At 54.0% G+C, this 18238-nt stretch overlaps 3 protein-coding genes across 4 annotated transcripts in view; 1 reads left to right on the top strand and 2 right to left on the bottom strand.

The window, feature by feature from the left end:
* Positions 1-644: 644 nt before the first annotated feature.
* On the bottom strand, positions 645-3431 carry LOC104834066 (butyrophilin subfamily 1 member A1-like). Of its 2 annotated transcripts, none has more exons than XM_010571153.1 (3): positions 3206-3431; positions 2089-2182; positions 645-1756 (listed from the first exon to the last, which is right to left on the bottom strand). In XM_010571153.1, exons 2-3 carry the CDS (start codon positions 2162-2164, stop codon positions 1245-1247), a joined length of 588 nt encoding a protein of 195 aa, XP_010569455.1. In that variant the 5' UTR covers positions 2165-2182; positions 3206-3431; the 3' UTR covers positions 645-1244. The 2 variants fall into 2 exon arrangements, with proteins under 2 accessions (XP_010569455.1, XP_010569454.1); XM_010571152.1 differs by having other exon boundaries at positions 646-1756; positions 2089-2186; positions 3243-3428.
* An 88-nt stretch (positions 3432-3519) lies between these two features.
* Positions 3520-15414, top strand: LOC104834074 (E3 ubiquitin-protein ligase TRIM11-like). The gene is made up of 15 exons (XM_010571162.1): positions 3520-4124; positions 4418-4513; positions 5061-5273; positions 5353-5375; positions 5485-5600; positions 5765-5986; positions 7074-7313; positions 7416-7604; positions 9659-10086; positions 10796-10891; positions 10983-11201; positions 11299-11321; positions 11611-11726; positions 12124-12171; positions 12905-15414. The coding sequence occupies exons 1-15, from the start codon at positions 4062-4064 to the stop codon at positions 13426-13428; spliced, it is 2616 nt and encodes an 871-aa protein (XP_010569464.1). The 5' UTR covers positions 3520-4061; the 3' UTR covers positions 13429-15414.
* A 1618-nt stretch (positions 15415-17032) lies between these two features.
* MGAT1 (mannosyl (alpha-1,3-)-glycoprotein beta-1,2-N-acetylglucosaminyltransferase) overlaps positions 17033-18238 on the bottom strand; it is a 3747-nt gene continuing 2541 nt past the window's right edge. Inside the window, 1 exon segment of the mRNA XM_010571149.1 lies at positions 17033-18238. This exon segment is cut by the window's right edge and continues 12 nt beyond it. Coding sequence (XP_010569451.1) covers positions 17238-18238 — 1001 coding nt within the window. The 3' untranslated portion in view covers positions 17033-17237.

The raw sequence follows: 18238 nt of genomic DNA, 5'->3' as shown, positions 1-18238 counted from the left end.
CCCCGGGGGGGGGGGGGGGGGGTCCCGGTGTTGCCACCCACCCACCACAACCTGGGGATGCTCAGCCGCTTCCTGATGCCTTTTTGCTCAAAGCTTGAAATAAAATGTTGGAAATGGGTTTGGAAATTGAAAAGTTAAGGATGTTTTGGTGCTGGGGAGGAGGGAAAAAAATAGGGTTTTCTTCCAAATAAGCCTGCCAAGGCCACTGCCTCCAAGGGTGACACTGAATTTGCTGGTGGGTTTTGGCTTGCGGTGGTTTCTTTTTTGGCAGAGGTTTTCTCCCACCTCCGCACGATGGCAGCTTGGGGGAGAGGCGGGACGTGGGACAGGGTTGGAAAAATATTTTGGTTGCTTGGATTTAATGTAAACATGAACTGCTGCGTTTGGGATCCCATGTGGGAAAGCCCTGGGGAGGGGTTCTTGGGGGTCCCAGGGGACCAAGGAGGTGTTGCGAGGCCAGGGCAGCCTTTGGGGTCCCACGTGGGGCAGCTCTTGGGGGGTTTGGGGGACCAAAGAAGCTGGGGGGGACCAGGGCAGCCTTTGAGATCCCATGTGGGGCAGCTCTGGGGGGTCCTGGGGGCCCAGGGCAGCCTTGGGGGGGGGGTGTCTTTGTGGGACTGGGGCAGCTTGGTGGTGGGTCAAATGCAGATGCCGCCTCCTTATTATAGCAAAAAAAAAAAAAAAAGTGTTTATTATATTCTGAGCACATTTATAATCAATTGCACATTAATTACTCGGAAATACATCCTGAACATGGAGAACAGCAGAAGAAAATGGGGGGGCGGAAGTGAGCACGAACACATCCTTGTGATGACAAAATCAGTTTTAAACTGAGGTAGCAAGCGGCTGGTATTAACACAAAGCCTGCAAAAGTCACAATTTTTAATTTGGGTTGGAAGCCCAGCTAGTGATGGGCATTGAGGTCAGTAAAAGAAACCTTCAGAGGGGGCTGAGTTTGGGAGGAAGCCCCAGGCTTTCACCTCAAAACCAGCTAAGTGAAGCCCAGCTCCTGTCAACAAGCTTTGGATAAATTTAACAAGTGGCTTTTAGATGAGATGAGCCATGCCGAGCTCAGACCCAAAAGCCCCTGGATATAACCCAAAATGGAGACATCTAAGATGGAGGTAGGACCATGAGCTGAGGTGGAAATGACTCCAAGACCTGGAAAATAAGAGTTGAGGAGCATCAAGGAGTGTTTCCAACCACCGTGGAGCAACCAGCTTTGGGGGGACCCTGCCAACGCATCAACCCTTCGGGGACAGTTTGATGGTGGAGAGGAGCACGCAGAAGTAGGGGAAGACCTTCTCTCCGCTGAAGGAAGCCACGGGGAAGGTGAAGATGCGTTGGCGGCTGCCAACAGCATAGAAGGAGACCTGTCCCACCTCATAGTCCAGGTAGACCCCTATCTCCCCGTTGAGGAGTGGGACAGAGGTGTTGGAAGGAGCTGTGAGGGCCACACAGAGCTCATCGTACTTCTGCAAGCCCCAAATCTCAGTATTAGGCTTGAAAAGGATCCGGCCTTTCCTCTGAACCGACTCACGGGCCACCCCTACGGCCCAGAAGCGCCCGTTTGCTTCCACCTCCCAGTAGTGACGGCCCGAGGTGAAGCCCTCGCTGCCCAACATGCACGGATCCGTGTCGAACTGGCCCGGACCCTCAGGCCACCGGCGTCCAGGTCTACCCCAGCTGGCCTCTTTGAGGTCCTCAGAGAGGATCACCTCGGGACCCGCTGTGGCCGGATCCAGGGTCACGTCCACTGGTGAGCAAACGAGAGAAAGAATCAGAAGCCAAACTTAAGCTTAGAGGACGCACACCCCCAAAATCCCCATCACTGGTTACTTTTCAAGGAGAAAGGGAGAGGAGTGGTGAGGTTGGAGATGGAAGAGCGAAGAGATGGAGGTTGGAGATGAAGGATCTCCAGTTGAGGTTGGACATGGAGGAACCAAGAGATGGAGGCTGGAGATGGAGGATCCAGGGAGATAGAAGGTGGAGCTGGAGGATGTCCAACTTCAATGGACATCGCACTTGATGCAGCCCAGAAAACATCAGGAATTGGTACTTTGCTCCTCTCTGGCTGCTTTTGGTTACCTTCAAACTGTTTTGCCGTGTGGTAGTCCAGGGCAAGATCCCATGTGCACGGCCGTGGTTTGAGGAAGAAAGCCATTGCACCTGCAACGTCCTCCTGGCTAGAGGCGCAAGAAAGGGGAAAGAAAGAATAAAATAAAATTATTATCCTACAAATGAGCACATCTCAGCTTTTCACCCCTTTTTATGTCAGAAAACGGGTTCAACCGCTGCATTTAATCAAAATACCTGAAAGAAAATGCCATTTTTTTCTCCAGCAGCTGCAAAGAAGCTTGGTTCATTTATGGGAAAACCCATGGAGATGGATTGAACCTATTAATTCCATGATGACTATGAAGGGAACATGAGGAGCACATTGGGATAGACCCACCTACCTTGTAGATATGATTATACCCCAAAATCCCCATTCCTTGCGCTGGCTCAGGGATGAATCCATCTTAAATCCATCCCTGCCTCCACCATTCATTTTCTTGGGCAATCAAATCTGACAAGGTTTACTTGAGTGAGAAAAATCCTTAAAATTGAGATAAGCCGAGTCCAACTCTCTCGCGCCCAGAGAAATCCTGCAATAAGTGGAGAAATTTGCAGCTGGCCCTGGGGGAAATGTGCATGGGAGAGATAAGGGCTGGCGTCAAAGGGCCTCGAATCCATCCTCTGAAACCGAGCATGGGGCTTTGAGTGCAAACAAGCGGTTGACTGCAGTAAAGGGCACTGGAGATGAGAAATAAAGCCCCCAAATGGTTGAATAAACCATGCTGTGATGCTCAAAAATAAACAGGTTGCTGCTTTTTCACATGCTTTCCCCAGCAAAACTGCAGAGGGGAGCTAAAGCAGCAGGTGGATGAGTGAAAGTGGGAAAAAGGTGGGAAAATCAGCCTTAAATTAAGGTATAAGCAGGAACTGTGCTGTTTCTCACCCAAGTTTCCCGAGCCAGATCGTTACGGGTAGACAAGAAGCAAATAATAACCATGACCAACCGCTGCAAAACACCTTTAAATCCGAAACAAAGATCCTGAGGGCAAAGCAGGGATAAATCCACTTTCCTTCTCTTATTGATGGGATGGGGAGAGTTCTCAAAGTCCCCTTTTCCCCCCCCCAAAAGATGGCAGGGTGATGTAACCCGCCCAGCAGCACTAGGGTTTTCCCCTCTCTCAAACCTTTAGGGGTTTTCCTTGGTGGCACTGGTGCTGTTTCGGGGTTCCTCCGGCTGCTTTTCCTCCACCAGCTTCTTCTCCGCTTGGCTTTTTTCCTCGCTTGGGTCTTTTTTTCCCCTTCTCTCTAGCACAGGCTCAGCAAAAGCTCAGACCCGTCTCTGCCTCCACCAGTTTTTATCAGCTGGGGAGGGAGGTGACCTCCAATCTCATGCCTGCAGACAGGGCCACGACACACTCGGACGCCTCCTGCGCCCTCCGATTGCACCTTCCCCCCCCCCATTTCAGGGCCATCTACTTTCTCAACGTAGGCATCAGGGAGGAAGGAGAGAAAAAAAAAAAAAGGCGCTGCAAAAAATGTGCATTATCGCACCCCAAGAAAGAAATTGGTTAAATTTTTGCCCCCCCCAAGTCCCCAAATCTGGCTGCAGCCCCTTCCACACAACGGAGCTGAGTAAGGCAAAGCAGAGACAAGGATGGGAGCAGCTTCCAGGTGACGGATGAGATGGCAAAGCCTGGAAATGAGACAACCTGGGGGAGATAAAACATATTTAAAGCCAACCGTGGGCGAGGAAATTTGCTTTTCCCGCCCCGGAAGGTCGTACTGGGAGCCGAGTGCGGGAACACCCAGGGGCGGTTCGAGGGAAGGCGGCTTCGCCCCGTGCCACCACCAACCTCCAGCACCGATGTCTTCTTGCTGGGAGGGAATTACGGCCGCAGCAGCAGCGCAAAACCTCTGTGCCGAGACCAGCCACGACGTTGCCACCGTCATCTCCCGGTACTGAAGAGGTGAAAACCCCTCGGGGCCAAGCGGTGCCAGCAGAGATGGATGAGCAGCCACAGGTTGTGGCCACGAAGCTTTTTGGGGGACCCGCCGAGACCTGCGAGGTGAGATCGTCTTCCTATGACCCATCAGGCCTCTTCCCCCCACCCCAAAAATGGTGCAAAGCGAAAATATTTTCATTTCTTGGTGGGAAAGCAAAGATACGGCACCTGGTCCTGTTCGTGGGAGAAACTTGAAGTGAGTCGATTCCCGCTTTCAAGGGAAGGCAGCAAGGTGGCTTTGGGGGGGGGGGATTATTTGCTTTCCTCCCCCAAATAATTTAAGATTTTAAAGGTGGGATTATGCAAATGAGCTGGGCTGATTGCTTCAAATTATTACTTTTTTTGGGTGCATTCAGGAGAAAATCCAGTCTCACCTGCGATCCCTAAGGAAGGTGTTGGCAGAGTTTCTGGACTGGAGAACGAGCGAAGAGAAGCGACACTGGGACTACCTGGTAAGGGTCCCCTTGGCCTTTCGGCAGCCCAAAGGGGTCCTTGGGCATTCCCCCCCCCCAGTCCCTCCAGCAGAAACACGTGGGATCATCTCTGCAACGCATCCCAGCGCCCTGCAAAGCCCCAAACCAGGTTGGAGCCGCCAGCACGGATCCCGGGCAGGTTTGGCGAGCACTGCCTCTGTGTGCAGCTGCTTATTATCCCTACTTTAAAGCGCTTTATTTTCATGGCGCTGCTCGTTTTCATCCCAGATCAAGTCCTAAAGGGACATTCATTAATGTGGAATTAACCCTCCCCGCTGCTTCCCAGGGCCCTGGTTGATTTTGGACCAACTATAAAGAGTGAATGGCAATGGGGAAGGGAAAAGGAGAAGGAAAAGCATCAGATGGACTGCTCAATTACCCTCCAGTCATTAATTAACCACATCCCCGGTGTTACAGCTCCCTGGCTCCAGCCAAAGCACTTTGCGCTTTAGCTTGAAAGGGAAAAATTCTGTTCTGGGGGTTGCACGTGGTCTCACATGGTTTGGGGTTTTTTTTTCTCGTCCAGGAGACAAGCAAAGCCGAGTGGCATCGCATCGGGGCCGAGTTCGAGCGGCTGCACCGGTTCTTGGCAGAGAAGGAGCGCGTAGTGCTGGGGCAGCTGGCAGAGCTGGACGCTGCCTTCGAAGCAGCCCAAGCAGAAAAATCTTTGTGGGTGGCCGAGGGGATTACACGGCTCCACAGGCTCATCGGGCAGCTGGAGGTCAAGCGCACACCCCAGGTGAGAACCCTCCTTACCGAAAAGCTCCCCAAAAGTGCTGCCCATGGGGTCCTGACCCCTCTTTTCCCCCTCATTTTAGGATATCAGGAGCATCCTAAGCAGGTATGTGGCATCTGGTCGCTTCCCCCTCTGTGTCACCCTGAGTGTGGAGGGGCTGGGCTGGGGTTAAACATCCCTCCCATAACATCCCCCCCCTTGTTTCTCTTCTCAGCTGGAGTGACATGAGGCTTCACCTCCCCTCCGAGCTCCCCGCTGAGCTGGAGAAGAGCCTGAGCTCCTGCCGCCGCCAACGGGACGCTCTCTGGGAGGCCCTGAAGGAATTCAGAGGTGTTTTGGGAGGAATTCTGTTCTTTTGGGAGGGATCCAGGGGTATTTTTGGAGAATTCAGGGGTACTTTGGGAGAATTCCAAGGCATTTGGGGAGGAAAAGATTGTTCAAGGGAAGGCCACAGCAGACACAGCACCACGCTCACCTTCTCCCTCTCCTTCCAGACACAGGGCAACCTGAAACAAAGCCAGGAAGGGGGAGATGTGCCAGCGCAGAAGAAAAGGGTGAGGCACATCTTGTGTGTTTTGTCCCTTTTTTCCTTCCCCTACAGCAGCCTCAGCCCCCCCCACTGACCCTCTTGCCTTTCCCTGCAGCAAAGCCACCTTGGGAGCCTGGTGCAGTTCCTCTCCCACAGTTTTTGGCAGACAAAGAGCGTGCGGTGGGATGAAGAGGAGCGGGACAAGGCTGAAGAGCCCCGGCGAGGCCAAGGGCCAGCCAGTGGTGGCGAGCGGGTCACCCCAGGGAGATGCGGGACACGGACATGTTAGCTGGATTCTGCCAGACACTGCTTTTCCCTCCGGATACCTGGGTGCTGCCTGCACCCCCAAACACGAGTTCTCTCCCAGCCGAGCTCCTCTCCCAGCTCGGATCCTGCCAGAGAAGCCGCAAAAGCCTCCGCTCTACCCCAAACTTGCCTTCACCAAAGCTGCCCCTTCCCTTAGTGACTGCTCTTGGGGTGCTCCAGTTGCCGTTCGCCGTTAAGGTAATGAAAAAAAAAAAAACACATTAAGGTGTTGATTGCTCCTGCGGGGCCGAGGCGGGGGGGGGGAGGCAGCGGCGGGATGTGGGGGTGCGTCGAGGCGGACCTGGTTGAAAACCGCGCCGCCGAGCTTTCACCGGCGCCTGCGGGGCACTGCGGACCTGACAGAGAACACCCAACTCCACCCCCCCCCGATCGCTGGAAGCGCTTTCCCGGCTCCGGTCCCGCGGGGATGAGCCGCACTTGGGGCGCATCCACCCGCACCGCGCCCACGCCCGGGTGCGGCTTCTTCAAGGACACGAGCCCCGCCCCGGCGCAGCCGGCCCTGGGCGCAGCCCTCTCCTGTCGTAGCTTTTACCGCCTCGCCCTCGGCGTAACCCCTTTGTTGCCACCTCTCCGGTCCCTCGGCGCAGCTCTTCCAGTGACTCCCGAGGCGGCGGCCACCCCTCCCGTACAACCCCTTCATCGCCGCCTCGCCCTCCCTTTCTCCCCCCACCCCGCCGCAGCACTTTTATTCACGCCTCACCCTTCCCCGCTCGGCGCAGTTTCTAATGCCGCCTCGCCCGGCCCTCGGCTGCAGCTCTTTTATCGCCGCCTCGCCCCAGGGGTAACGGCTTCCCTCGCTCCCCCGCCCCGTGACCAGCTCCTTTGCTGAACCCCCTGGGGTGGCTCTTAAAAGAGCCTTTGGGTTCAACGTTTATCGCTCCATCCGCCGCGCTCTTAAGACTCGCCCTCAGCCGGCGCAGGACCCCCGACTTCCTCCACGCCTCCAGCCGCCGCCTCCTCTGCTGCTGCTGCTGCTGCCGCCGCCGCCTTCGCCTTTCCCCGCGGTCTCCTCGTTTTCAAGCGCTGCGCGGTGACTTTAACAGCGCGCCTCGGCCCCTTCGTCTTCCCGGCGGGGCGCCTACGGGCTCCACCAACCGCCCTCCCGCGCCGCCCGGTTCCCTCCACTCGCTCCTTACCGACGCGGCCGAGGCGGAACGAACCGGTGAAGCCGCTGCCCGTCACCCGCCGCAAAAGCCCTTTGCTGAGCAAAGCACCGACCGCCGCCTTCAAACGACCACCGTTCCGCACCACGTCGTAACCCTCGGTGGCAAGCGTCTTCTTAATGAAAGCGAACGAAGCGCCTTTACGGGCCGTGCACGAGCAAACGGCGGCGAGAATGAGATCCGACAGCGACGGCCACCCGCGCTTCTGCGGCAGCGACATCCCCGCCCTCGACGTGGACGGCTGCGGCTCTCCTCCTTGCTCACCCGACATGGCCGGGCGCGCCGCCTTCGAGGCTCGGCGCCGACGGCTTCGAGGCCCGGGGCCTCGCCTCGCCGCCCCGCCCCCACTCCTGCTCCTGCTCCACTCCTGCTCCCTCCGCCGCCGGCCGCTGACTGCGGGACAGCGCCCCCCGGCGGCCCCTTATATAGCCCCGTGCCGGACGCAACCGAGTCAACCTCCACGCGCCGCTGCTCCCCCCGCCCCCTCCCCACCCTTCCCGCCGGCGCCAAAATGAGCTCCCACAGACACAAACACGCAGAAAAAAAACACCGCACCCCACTTCCCCAAGGGAAAACACTGGGTTCATACCCCCACCCCATGGCCCTTCCTATCCCTGCGGCTATGCCCTAGAGAAGCCCTGTTTAATAAAATTAATAAAATAAAATTAATAAAATAAAATAAAATAACCCCTCCTAAAATGTGAAAAATTGCCCCAGAAAGTCAAGCGGGTGCAACACACACTCGCCCCAAGGCGCTGCAGCTCCGGGAGCTGTTTAGGAACGAAAAAAAAAAAACTTAAAATGAGGTATGAACGGCAGATTGGTTTTACGTACATGCAGACAGGTAGCAAAACAGCAAAAAAGTGGCAATTTCTGGAAAAATATTTCTTCCTTGTGCAGCCCTGGCTTCTCCTCCTGCCGCCGAAGCCTCTCGCAGGCTGAGATCCCTCTTGGAAAGGGCCAATAACTGCCTGAAACATCTAAGAATTAATGAAGCATGAAGTTTGCCTCCTCCTAATTAAAGCCCTGTTCCAGCCATTTCCTAGAAAAAAAAATACTTTTAAAAAAAAGAGGAAAAAAGGTTTTCGGTTTTGGGGGGTTTTTTTCTGTTTTTGTGCCCAGAGAGCTGCTACTAGAGATTAAATTTGGGGGTTTATTTTGGTTTAGTTCCTCCTGGTTTGTCCCGTCTCGTTGTATCGCGCTTTGCTCCATCGCATCCTCGAGGCCCCTCCACGGCTGTCAATAGCGGGAAAGGGGATCACAAACGCCGCCTCTTATTGGCCGCCGGACGCGCTGAGGCTTCCTATTGGCTGCCCGACATCAACCAATGAGAGTGGATCTTTCCGTTCCGCTCTCCCGCGGCGGAGGTGGGCTCCCCCCGCCCACTAGTCCCTCCTTGGATAGGAGCGAGCCTGGGTCTGCTAACGGGGTTTTTGCGAGAATAACAGATGCCCGGTGGGTTTTTGCATCGCTTCTGCCTATTTTTGCCTTCGTTGCAAACCGGGGGGGGGGGGGGGGGGGTTTGCAGCGGCCCTGGTTTCCCCTGAGGAAGGGGCTGTGATTCTCCTGGGGAAAAGCTGAAGCTGATTAATTTGGGGCTCAGCACCCTGCAGGTTTTACGATTCTATTTGGGAATATCCAACTTATTTTACTGTTTTATCAGCCTTATTCGCAACTATACTGATTCCTGATTAGTCTCTTCTTTTAAAAATTATTTTTATGTGGGCTATATTTTATAAAAGTGAAACTTTCAGCTCGAAGACCCTCGTGCAGTTTGGTTCCCTGAATTAATTTTATTATACAACTGCATTAACATTATTCCCTCCGGGGATGGGCTGCTCTAACACTGCCTCCACCTACAGATCCTGCGCCTGCTAGTTCTTAGTTTTTCTGCTTCTTATTTTTCACATCTGATTTGGGTGCTGAGGTTTAGTGGTGTTTTTTTCTTCCACTTTAAACCCCCCTGCTGGGCTTATTGCCAGCATCACAGCTAATATCCGCATGAGGTCTGCAGGACATAGAGGAACTCTGCTCACTCGCTGCATTCCTGCATTAATCCCTGTTTTCTACAGCCACCCTCCAGCCACAGTTTGCTTCCCCTGGGCACAGCTGGAGTGGTAGAAAACTCACCCTGCAAATAAATCATCTTTCCTAAACCCCTGGCAATTGCTGCCTGCATTCCGTGCTGTTGTTAAATCCTTGCTGGCCTTGTCCCTGGGGGTTGTTTTATCACTGGGGCAGTGGGAACGTCAGATGAGCTCTCTGTTGCTTTTCCCCATGAGGTTCTGGATGCCAACACCGGCCTCCTGTCCTGTCACCGTTTCCAGGAAAACCATCGCCCGGCCCCTTCGCGTGGGCGTTTCTCTGAGCGTTCACAAGAAACAACCTCGTCGTTTCAGCCATGGCTGCGGGACACGCCGTGGAAAATCTTCAGGAGGAAATCACCTGTGCCATCTGTTTGGATTTCTTCCGTGATCCCGTCATGCTCCTGGGTTGTGGCCACAATTTTTGCCGCTGTTGCCTCGATTGTTGCTCCGCAGATGCCTCTGGGGCCGGTTCCTGCCCCCAATGCCGTTTACCTTTCCCCCGTGATGGCTTCCGTCCCAACCGGCAACTGGCCAACGTGGTGGCGGCCGTCCAGGAGCTGGCACTGCCGGCGGCAGAGGAGCTTTGCCGGCGGCACTGCCAGCCCTTCACCCTTTTTTGTCGCCGGAATGGGATCCTCCTCTGTGCTGCCTGCACCGAGAATCGTGCCCACCGTGCCGTGCCCCTTGAAGAGGCCGCTCGCGAGTACAGGGTGAGCGAAATCCCAGCTCAGACACCCTCTCCTTGCCTGACCGATGCTAAAAACCCAATTTCCCTTAAAACTCAGCCCCCAAAATAAATATATTCAGATTTGGCAAAGCTTTTCCCCACCTTTCCAGGGGAAAAAAAGCAATACGAGCGTCCCAAAGTCAAAATTGAGCTGAAATGCTGCAATTTGCCGAGGCTTAAGTATGCAGTGGGGTGGGAGACAGTGGCAGCTTGGGGACCAAAATTCTAAATATGGGTGATTTAAAAGCTCCAGCTCTCACCCAGCGCATGCACCATGGAGGGTTCCTTATCTGCTTCCGGGCACGGAGAGGAAATGGGGGTCCCCAAAGGGGGTCCAGACCCAGCTGGGGGTGCAAGGGTGGGGGGGAAAGGGGGACTGGGGTGTTCAAGGGGCTGGTGGGACTTTTTAGGGGAGGTCTTGGAGAGATGAGGTATCCCAGCCTGGCTGGGAGACCCATAGTGGGCATACATCACTATATATTCCTATATCTATATAATGTCTGGGTGTATATATATATCATAACTATAAAACCAATTATAATGTGAATACATTTGCATATCTGCTTCAGTACAGCCAAAGAGGAGGATGAGGATGGGGCTGCCCACGCTGGCCATCTCCAGGGTGCTTCAGGGGTGCCAGCCCCCCTTTATTCCCCCCCTCCAGGAGCCAAAACCCCTTTTCTTGGTTGCAGGAGCGGTTCGAAGCTTCCCTAAAGGCCCTGCAAGAGGAGTACGAGCGACGTGCCAGGCTGGCAGCAGCAGCGGAGGAAATGAGACAGGAGATGCTGGTGGGTGCTCCCACCATCAGGGTGCACCGTGGGGGCCAAACTACTTCATTCCCTCGCCCCAGCATCCTCCTCCTCTCCCTTCATCCCCCAGACCCGAGTTGATGCCGAGAAGCAGAAGTTCCTGGAGGTGCTGGAAGGGCTTCGGCGGGTGCTGGGCGAGCAGGAATCGCGGTTCTTGATCCGTCTTGGTCGCCTACGCCGAGGGCTGGAGGAGCAGCGTCGCAGTGAGACCACTGAGCTGGCCCGGCTCCGGCAATGCTGCACCGAGCTCCAGACCAAGTGCCGACAAACGGACAGTGACCTGCTACGGGTGAGCCAAACCCTTCCCCAAAATCCCTCTGCTTCCCCCCTTTTGGCTTTTATTCCCCAGCAAACAGCCCTGAGCATCTCTCTCCCTTCCTCTCCAGGATGCCCAAATCACCTTGAGCAGGTACCAGGGCCAAAAAGCATCACCAGGAACGGCGTTTTGGGGCCAAAATCCTCCTTTTGAGGGTCTCCTCCTCACCCTGCATCCTCTTCCCCCGGGATTTTTGCTTTTGAGCTAGGGGGGTTGATGGTTAATCTGGAGCTTGGTGGCAATGGGGGAATCTCCTGTCGCGTCTTGCAGGAGCTGGAGCCTTTCCCAGGGAAATAAAGTTCTCCCTGTGGTTTTCCAGCATGAGGAAGGGAAATTTGGGGATGTCTCAGCATTAAACACCCTGATTTGCTCCCTCCCCGAGGTGCACGGAGTGGAGGGCGCAGCCATCGCTGCCACCAATGCCAGAGCTGGAAGCGGAGTTTGAGGATTTTGCCCTGAAAACCAACATGCTGGCAGAGGCGGTGACACAGTTTAAAGGTGTTTGGAGGGGGAAAATTGGCAAAGGGGATTTAATAAGCAGAAATGGGAGCCTGGGGCAGGGTTGGGCCCAGCAGAGACCCCCCCAGGGTTGGCAAAGTTTGGCTGGAAGGTCCAAGCATCGCAAATGCCCCTTTAATATAAAATAATTAGGGATTTATCCCCCTTATAGCAGCCTTAGGGGGTGGGAAGCTGCAGGTGGGAGGTGCAGAGGGCTGCTGGCTGTTAATTAGCACCCAAATTAGGATGCTAATTCAGTGTGGGGGGAGGCAATGACCCACACAAAGTGGGTTTGAGTCTCCCACCTCTCCATGCAATGGGGAATGGGGGGGGATATGGGACAGCCCCAGGGCCGGATCCAGGAGTACAAATCTCTGGGGTCATCTTCTATTTCCAGACATCTTGGGGTGCTCGCTGGAGGAAGACTTGGGGGGATACCGGAGAGGTGAGTCGGGCTTCAGGACTGACTTTATGTTCAGTGCCTGGGGCTGATACTCAGATTCAGCATCCAGAGCTGGGGCTCAGCTGCAAAATCTGGAGCCGATGCTCTGGTGCAATACCTGGGACCGATGCTTGGGTGCAGTATTTGAAGCTGATGCTCTGGGGCAACACCCAAGGTGGATGCTCGAGTGCAATATTTGGAGCTGAAGCTCCAGTGCGATGCCCAGGGCTGATGCTCTGGTGCAATATGCAGGGTGGCTGCTCCAGCGCAGTATTTTGAGCTGAAGCTCCAGTGCAATGCCTGGGACTGATGCTCTGGTACAATATTTGAAGGTGATGCTCCAGTGCAACACTTAGAGCTGATAATCAGGTCCAATATTAGAAGCTGATGCTCTGGTGCAGCGCCCAGGTGCAATTCCCAGGGTTGATGCTCTGGTGCAACATTCACAGCTGATAATTATGTGCAACTTTTAGAGCTGGTGATCTGGTGCAAAGCCCAGGGTTGAAACTCAGGCATAGCATTTGCTGCTGATGCTCAGGTACAATATTTTGAGCTGATGCTCTCATGCAACGCCTGGGACTGATGCTCGAGTGCAATATTTGGAGCTGACGCTCGAGTGCAATATTTTGAGCTGATGCTCTCATGCAACGCCTGGGACTGATGCTCGAGTGCAATATTTGGACCTGATACCCTGATGCACCGAATCCCGTAACACCCCTTTCCCCCTCCACCCCAGCAACCGTGACGCTGGACCCAGCCACAGCTCACCCCCAAATCCTAGTGTCAGCAGATGGCCGGACCGCAGGACGCCGGGAATCGCCCCCGGCTCCTCTTCCCTCTGGAGCCGAGCGTTTTGAGTCTCTCCGCTGCGTTTTGGGTCAGCAGGGCTTCACAGGGGGTCGGCACCGCTGGGCTGTGGAGGTTCGTCCCGGTCCCGACTGGGCGCTGGGGGTGGCTCGGGAATTTGTGTCCCGTAAGGGCTGCTTCGGTCTCAGCCCTGAACGAGGCGTTTGGGCTGTGGGGCAGTGGTTGGGGCAGCTACGGGCTCTCACCTGGCCCAGCCCCACATCTCTGCCCCACAGCCGCGTGCCCCGACGTATCGAGGTGGCTTTGGATTACGCTGGTGGGCGGGTGGCTTTCCGTGATGCTGACAGCGAGACTGAAATCTTCGCCTTTCCCCCGGCTGCTTTTGCTGGCGAACGGCTCCGGCCGCTGCTCTGGCTGGGTGAGGGGCCGGCTCTGCTCACCCTCTGCCTGTGAACCTCTCAAAACCAGACCCTTCCACCACCCCAACAAACCCTCCTGCTCAATAAACAGCCCCAACCCACCCCCTCACCCCATTTGCTTTTCCTTTTAACACTTAATTTAGCAAAATTAATCACATTTTGCCCTCCTGCTCCTTGCCAGGTTTGCACGGACTCAAAATTCCCCTGAAATACCACTTTTTTGCAGCTCTGCTGGGCTGTTCTCCAGTGAAAATAAGCCTCAAAGGAGGGAAAAAAGACAAGGGAATATCTTGCTTCCCACCACAGCTGCACAGCACTTACCCCAACTCCCTTTCCCAAAGTAAAACCCACCCTGAATACACATTTTTTACCCATTTAATTATTATTATATTTTCAAGGGCAGGGGGAGGAAATTAAAGAAAGATAAGGGAATTACACATGGACCCAGAGCAGAGGAGGATTTTGCATGCTGGGCAGAAGGGCCACACTCAAGGGATATTTTTTTGCCAATTTAATGCTTTTTGTTGGGTTTCCACCCCACCATCACACTGTGTTTCCCCATGAGAAAGTAACCTCAATAGGAGGACGGAGAGATTTTTGTTTCCCCGGTTGTTTGCCAATGTAAACAAGACCCAGAAATACAGGGAGAACCTCCCTAAAAAATATGAGAGCTAAATTTGAGGGGAAAAAAAAAAAAAAGAGCTTTGCTGCTGGTGGTGGATGCCTCGTAGGAAGGTTTTGCAAGCAGAGAAGTCTCTGCTTAAGATTTGCAGAGAAATTCAGGGAAAAGGGATAAAACCATTCCTAGTGCCTCCCCAGATCACTCAGGCTGGGGCCTCCCTGTGGTTTTGCAATTGCTGCCAGGATGCGAGCAGAGAGAGAGGCCACAGATGGGATTTTATCCCCCATTTCACCACCTACGAGTGAATAGAAGGGGAAAAAATAAACAAACCAGCACCTTGAGATAGCAGGAAGTTGTTATTAGGGTTAAACCACATAATAAAGCACTGTTATCAGGCAGCACAGGCAGGTCTCTGCCTCTTACAGCCCCAATCACTCCGCCTCCGCTGCCAGACTCGCCTCCCTGTCCGCAGAGACTCATGACATCGGCCCAAGGAAGAGGAGAAACCACCAGGAAAGGCAGCACAGAAGGTGGCTGCTTTCATCCCCAGGGCCCTAATTTTAAATAAGGCTCCTGACAAACCCGCAGATCACTGCTAAACCCAAATTACAGCCTGGCTCAGCTGTGTAATTAGTCACTTCCCTGCTTGGTTCACAGCAAGGTAGGTTGTAGGTGATGTCACCCTCAAAAAAGGAGAGCTCGTTACAGCGCAAGGTCCAGCGATGCTTCGTGTCACAAGTGAAAAACCAAAGTGCTTCTTTGCAGTATCCTGCTCCAACAGATGAGCTCTTGACACTCTGTTTCTTCTGCTTTTCCTCTGAAAAGCTTTACAGAGGTTTAATTTGAAAGTCCACACAAAAAAATAAAGCATAAACAACAAAAAAACCATTGCCTCCTCTGGGTAGATCAGCAGGCCCAGAGCTCGCTCTTCAGCACTGGGGGAGAAAAATCAGCCTCTTTTCACTTGAAGGCACCTCACCAGCCTCACGTCAGCGGTTTGGACGGCAGACCGCTTGGCGTGGAGTGCGCACAACCCCCATTCCTCCAGCAAAGCCAGCAGATGCGCCTCGCAGCCCTCTTGCAGAGCCGCCATGGCAGCTCTGTGAACCCCAAAACCCTTCTGGATGATAGAGAAACCTCGCACCAGCCCACAAAAAGAGGCTGCGGGAAGCAGCTTCAGGTTTTTTTTCTGCGAGAGACGAAGCTTTTTCCATAGTGCTGGAGCCCGGGGGGAACGCGGGCGTGTTTTGGGGTGCGGTGGGGCTGGAGAAGAAGATTTTTGGGGAGGTTTTTTAACACCCACCGCTTGCTTCGCCCGCGCCATCCCGCCGCACTGTTCCCGCCATCTCCCGCGCCCCGCCTTCTATAAAGCCCAGCGCGCTCTGACTGGCTGCTCGTTCTCCCACAGCGGCGCTCCATTGGCTGCTACTCGCTGCGCGCCCACCCCCGCTCCCCTCTTCGGAGCGGACCTGAGTGAAGACTGCGCGCCCGGCGAAGCGCGGCGGACGCGAAGGGACGGACCTGAGTGAGGACTGCGGTTCCCCTGCGAGGGAGGGGGTGCTAAGACCTCCCCTGCTCCTCATTGGCGGCCATTATAAGTGGAAAAAGGCGGATTTTGGGTGGCAGGTTTGCAATTATTCGGGTGAATAATCGGCGGGTGGCTATAAAAACGGGGCTCAAAAGGCACTTTTTTAATCACTGGCTCGTTATACCCCAAAAGGAACCAATTTCGCCCCAAAATACAGCTCCAGTGCAAATCGGGGGGGTGTCAGTGTTTTTAATCCTCGGGTTTTGGGGACATTTTCCCCTAGACAGCAGGCAGCACGCTGGGAAATGGGGATTTTCTGCCACAAAATGGTGCCCACGGGGAAGAAAATCCCAAATTGGGGAGGAATTGGTTAATAAAAGAGAGGTTTTGCACTGCTGCCTCAGGGTGAAAGTGCTGATAACCTCCCAAGGCCCCATTTTTTGGGGCAGACTGTCCCCCTTTTAAGTGAAAATAAAAACACTTGGGTGTTTTCAGTGCCAGCAGTGGAGGTGGGGAGAAAACAGCTCTGCAAATATCCCTGAAACCACCCAGATTTCACCCAAATCCTGCGTGGAGAGGGGAGTGAGGGCATAAATCTCTCCCAGTATCACCAGTCTGCCTAGTTCCCCCTCCCTGCAGCCGGCCTTTTCCCCACTTCTTATCCCAATTTCTTGGGATAAAATTTCATCATTTCATTTCATAACTTCCCCCGCTCTGAAAAGAAGCTCTTTCTCCCCAAAACGAAGCCGAGCAGGACTTTCTTCCCCCCCAAACCCCTTACTGCCCAACCCCCCTCCCTGAAAAGCCACATCTGAGGGTTTATTTAAGCTAAAAAGGGCTTTTTTAACATAAAAGGGGCTTTTCAGCAGCAGAAATTATGTCCCTCCCCAGACCCTGGTACTCCAAGCCTGGAACATATAGGACAGAACGTATAGACCAGCAAGCAGGCTGTGGTATAGGGTGTTAACTATAGTGAGGGGAGCATATGGACTGTGATATAGGGCCTGGATATAGTGCCCAGACCCTACAGCCCAATACAGGCACAAGAGCACACAGCCCACACCATATGACCCCATATAGTGTAAATATATATATATAGCATATATAGGGCCCAGACTGTACAGCCACATATGGGGACGAGAGCACAGACCTTTATACAGGTCCTAGACCCCACAGCCCAACACAAGGCCTGGAATATAGGGCTGAGACCATATAGGAACCACGGCATACAGGTCTGTCTACATAGACCCCCATAGATCTATATAGACCCCTACAGAACTGTATAGACTCCCATAGGCCAGTTTGTGGCCTGCAGCAACCAGAGCATCGAGCTGAATGAATATAGGGACGAGACCCTATAGCACAATATAGGGCCTGGGCAGCACGGACGGAGCTGGCTGCTGGGCTGAGAGGTAACAAAAGAAATTTGGATTTGGGTTTTTTTTTTTTTTTAGGGTTTTTTTTTTCCTTTTATTCTGGAAAATAATTTCTCCGCTTGGAGCTGCCCTCGCCCCAAATTTCCCCCATGGTGGCACCGGAGAAGCGGCGGGTGAACGGTACACTGCTGCGCACCAAATCCTCCCCGCTAAAGACACGCCAAAAAAAAAATGATGAAAAAGGAGGAAAACACCCACCAACCCCCTGCAAAAAAAAACCCAAACCAAACCCACAACAAGCAGAGTCACGGTGCCCGCTAACTCCAACTGGGATCGTAACCTGTCCAGTCCGAAGGAGGCGCGAGATAAACGCGACGTCCCCGATAGACGAAGCTGACGATGCCACGATAACCGGCGCGGGGGACGCCAGATTTGAGGTCGTCCATCAGCCCCAGGGCTTTGGCGAAGGCTTTGAAGGAATCACGGCCGCTGTACTGCAGGCGGACAGCACCGAGCTCCCGCCGCCGGTTGCCTTGGAGCTCCTCCACCCTCACCTCCGGCGCAGCGTAAACCTTGGGGAGAAAAGAACGTTCGTACTCTTCCTTTTTGAGGTAAGAAAGATCCAGTTGGGTAAAAGGCACGAAACGGTCATTAAGTTTGATAAATTTTAAATATTGATCGAAAAATTGCCCGTGGCTCACTCCTTTACGACCGAACGTCATCGTACGGGAGACTTCGGGGCGGACGCAGGAACGATCTCGGCGTTGTTCGGGTTGACGCATCCAATCGTCCCAAAAAGCTCTTGGCCATTTGGGTTCAAGTTCATCCCAAAGTTCGGCCAAAAGCAACCAACCAAGACCAGGAAAAAAATCAGTCCGGTAAAGCAATTCGGCTTGTCCAACATCCACCATTTGTTCTTTCCCGTTGTCGTTCCATGCGGAGACACACCAGAGGCTGCGATCAGCAAGGAGGAGCGGGAATGCCGCTTGGAAATACTCAAAAAAATCCGGAGCAACTTCTAAATCATCCTCTACCACGATGGCGGCACGGTAACGGAAAGTCCGGAAAACCTGTCCCAATGCCCAACGATAATGCCGAGCGATTTTATAATAACCTTGGAATTTACGGTGTTCTGCCGGCACCGGGATATCGCTGAGATCGGGTTGTCGGATATGAGCCACGGCGTCGCCGTAGGAGGCAATGACACGAGCCGTTTCAGCGTGACCGCAATCCTGGCTGACGATAACGGGGAAACGTTGGGCCGAAGGTCGGTAACGTAAGAGTTTATCCAAACACCGACGGACGGTGCTGCGGTCGC

This window comes from Haliaeetus leucocephalus, unplaced genomic scaffold, assembly GCF_000737465.1.
Source record: "Haliaeetus leucocephalus isolate CR32 unplaced genomic scaffold, Haliaeetus_leucocephalus-4.0 Scaffold307, whole genome shotgun sequence".
Classification (NCBI taxonomy): domain Eukaryota; kingdom Metazoa; phylum Chordata; class Aves; order Accipitriformes; family Accipitridae; genus Haliaeetus; species Haliaeetus leucocephalus.
This window is presented reverse-complemented; position numbering and strand designations above follow the sequence as displayed.

Excerpts from the sequence above, each read along its gene's own strand:
- LOC104834074 (XM_010571162.1), top strand. The coding sequence starts at position 4,062 with ATGGATGAGCAGCCACAGGTTGTGGCCACGAAGCTTTTTGGGGGACCC. Across the intron at positions 5,987-7,073 it reads CAAAGAGCGTGCGGTGGGAT|CCGCCGCCTCCTCTGCTGCT; the intron begins GAAGAGGAGCGG and ends CCACGCCTCCAG. Across the intron at positions 7,314-7,415 it reads GCCGCTGCCCGTCACCCGCC|CGAACGAAGCGCCTTTACGG; the intron begins GCAAAAGCCCTT and ends TCTTAATGAAAG.
- LOC104834066 (XM_010571153.1), bottom strand. The coding sequence starts at position 2,164 with ATGGCTTTCTTCCTCAAACCACGGCCGTGCACATGGGATCTTGCCCTG. Across the intron at positions 1,757-2,088 it reads CACGGCAAAACAGTTTGAAG|TGGACGTGACCCTGGATCCG; the intron begins GTAACCAAAAGC and ends TTTGCTCACCAG.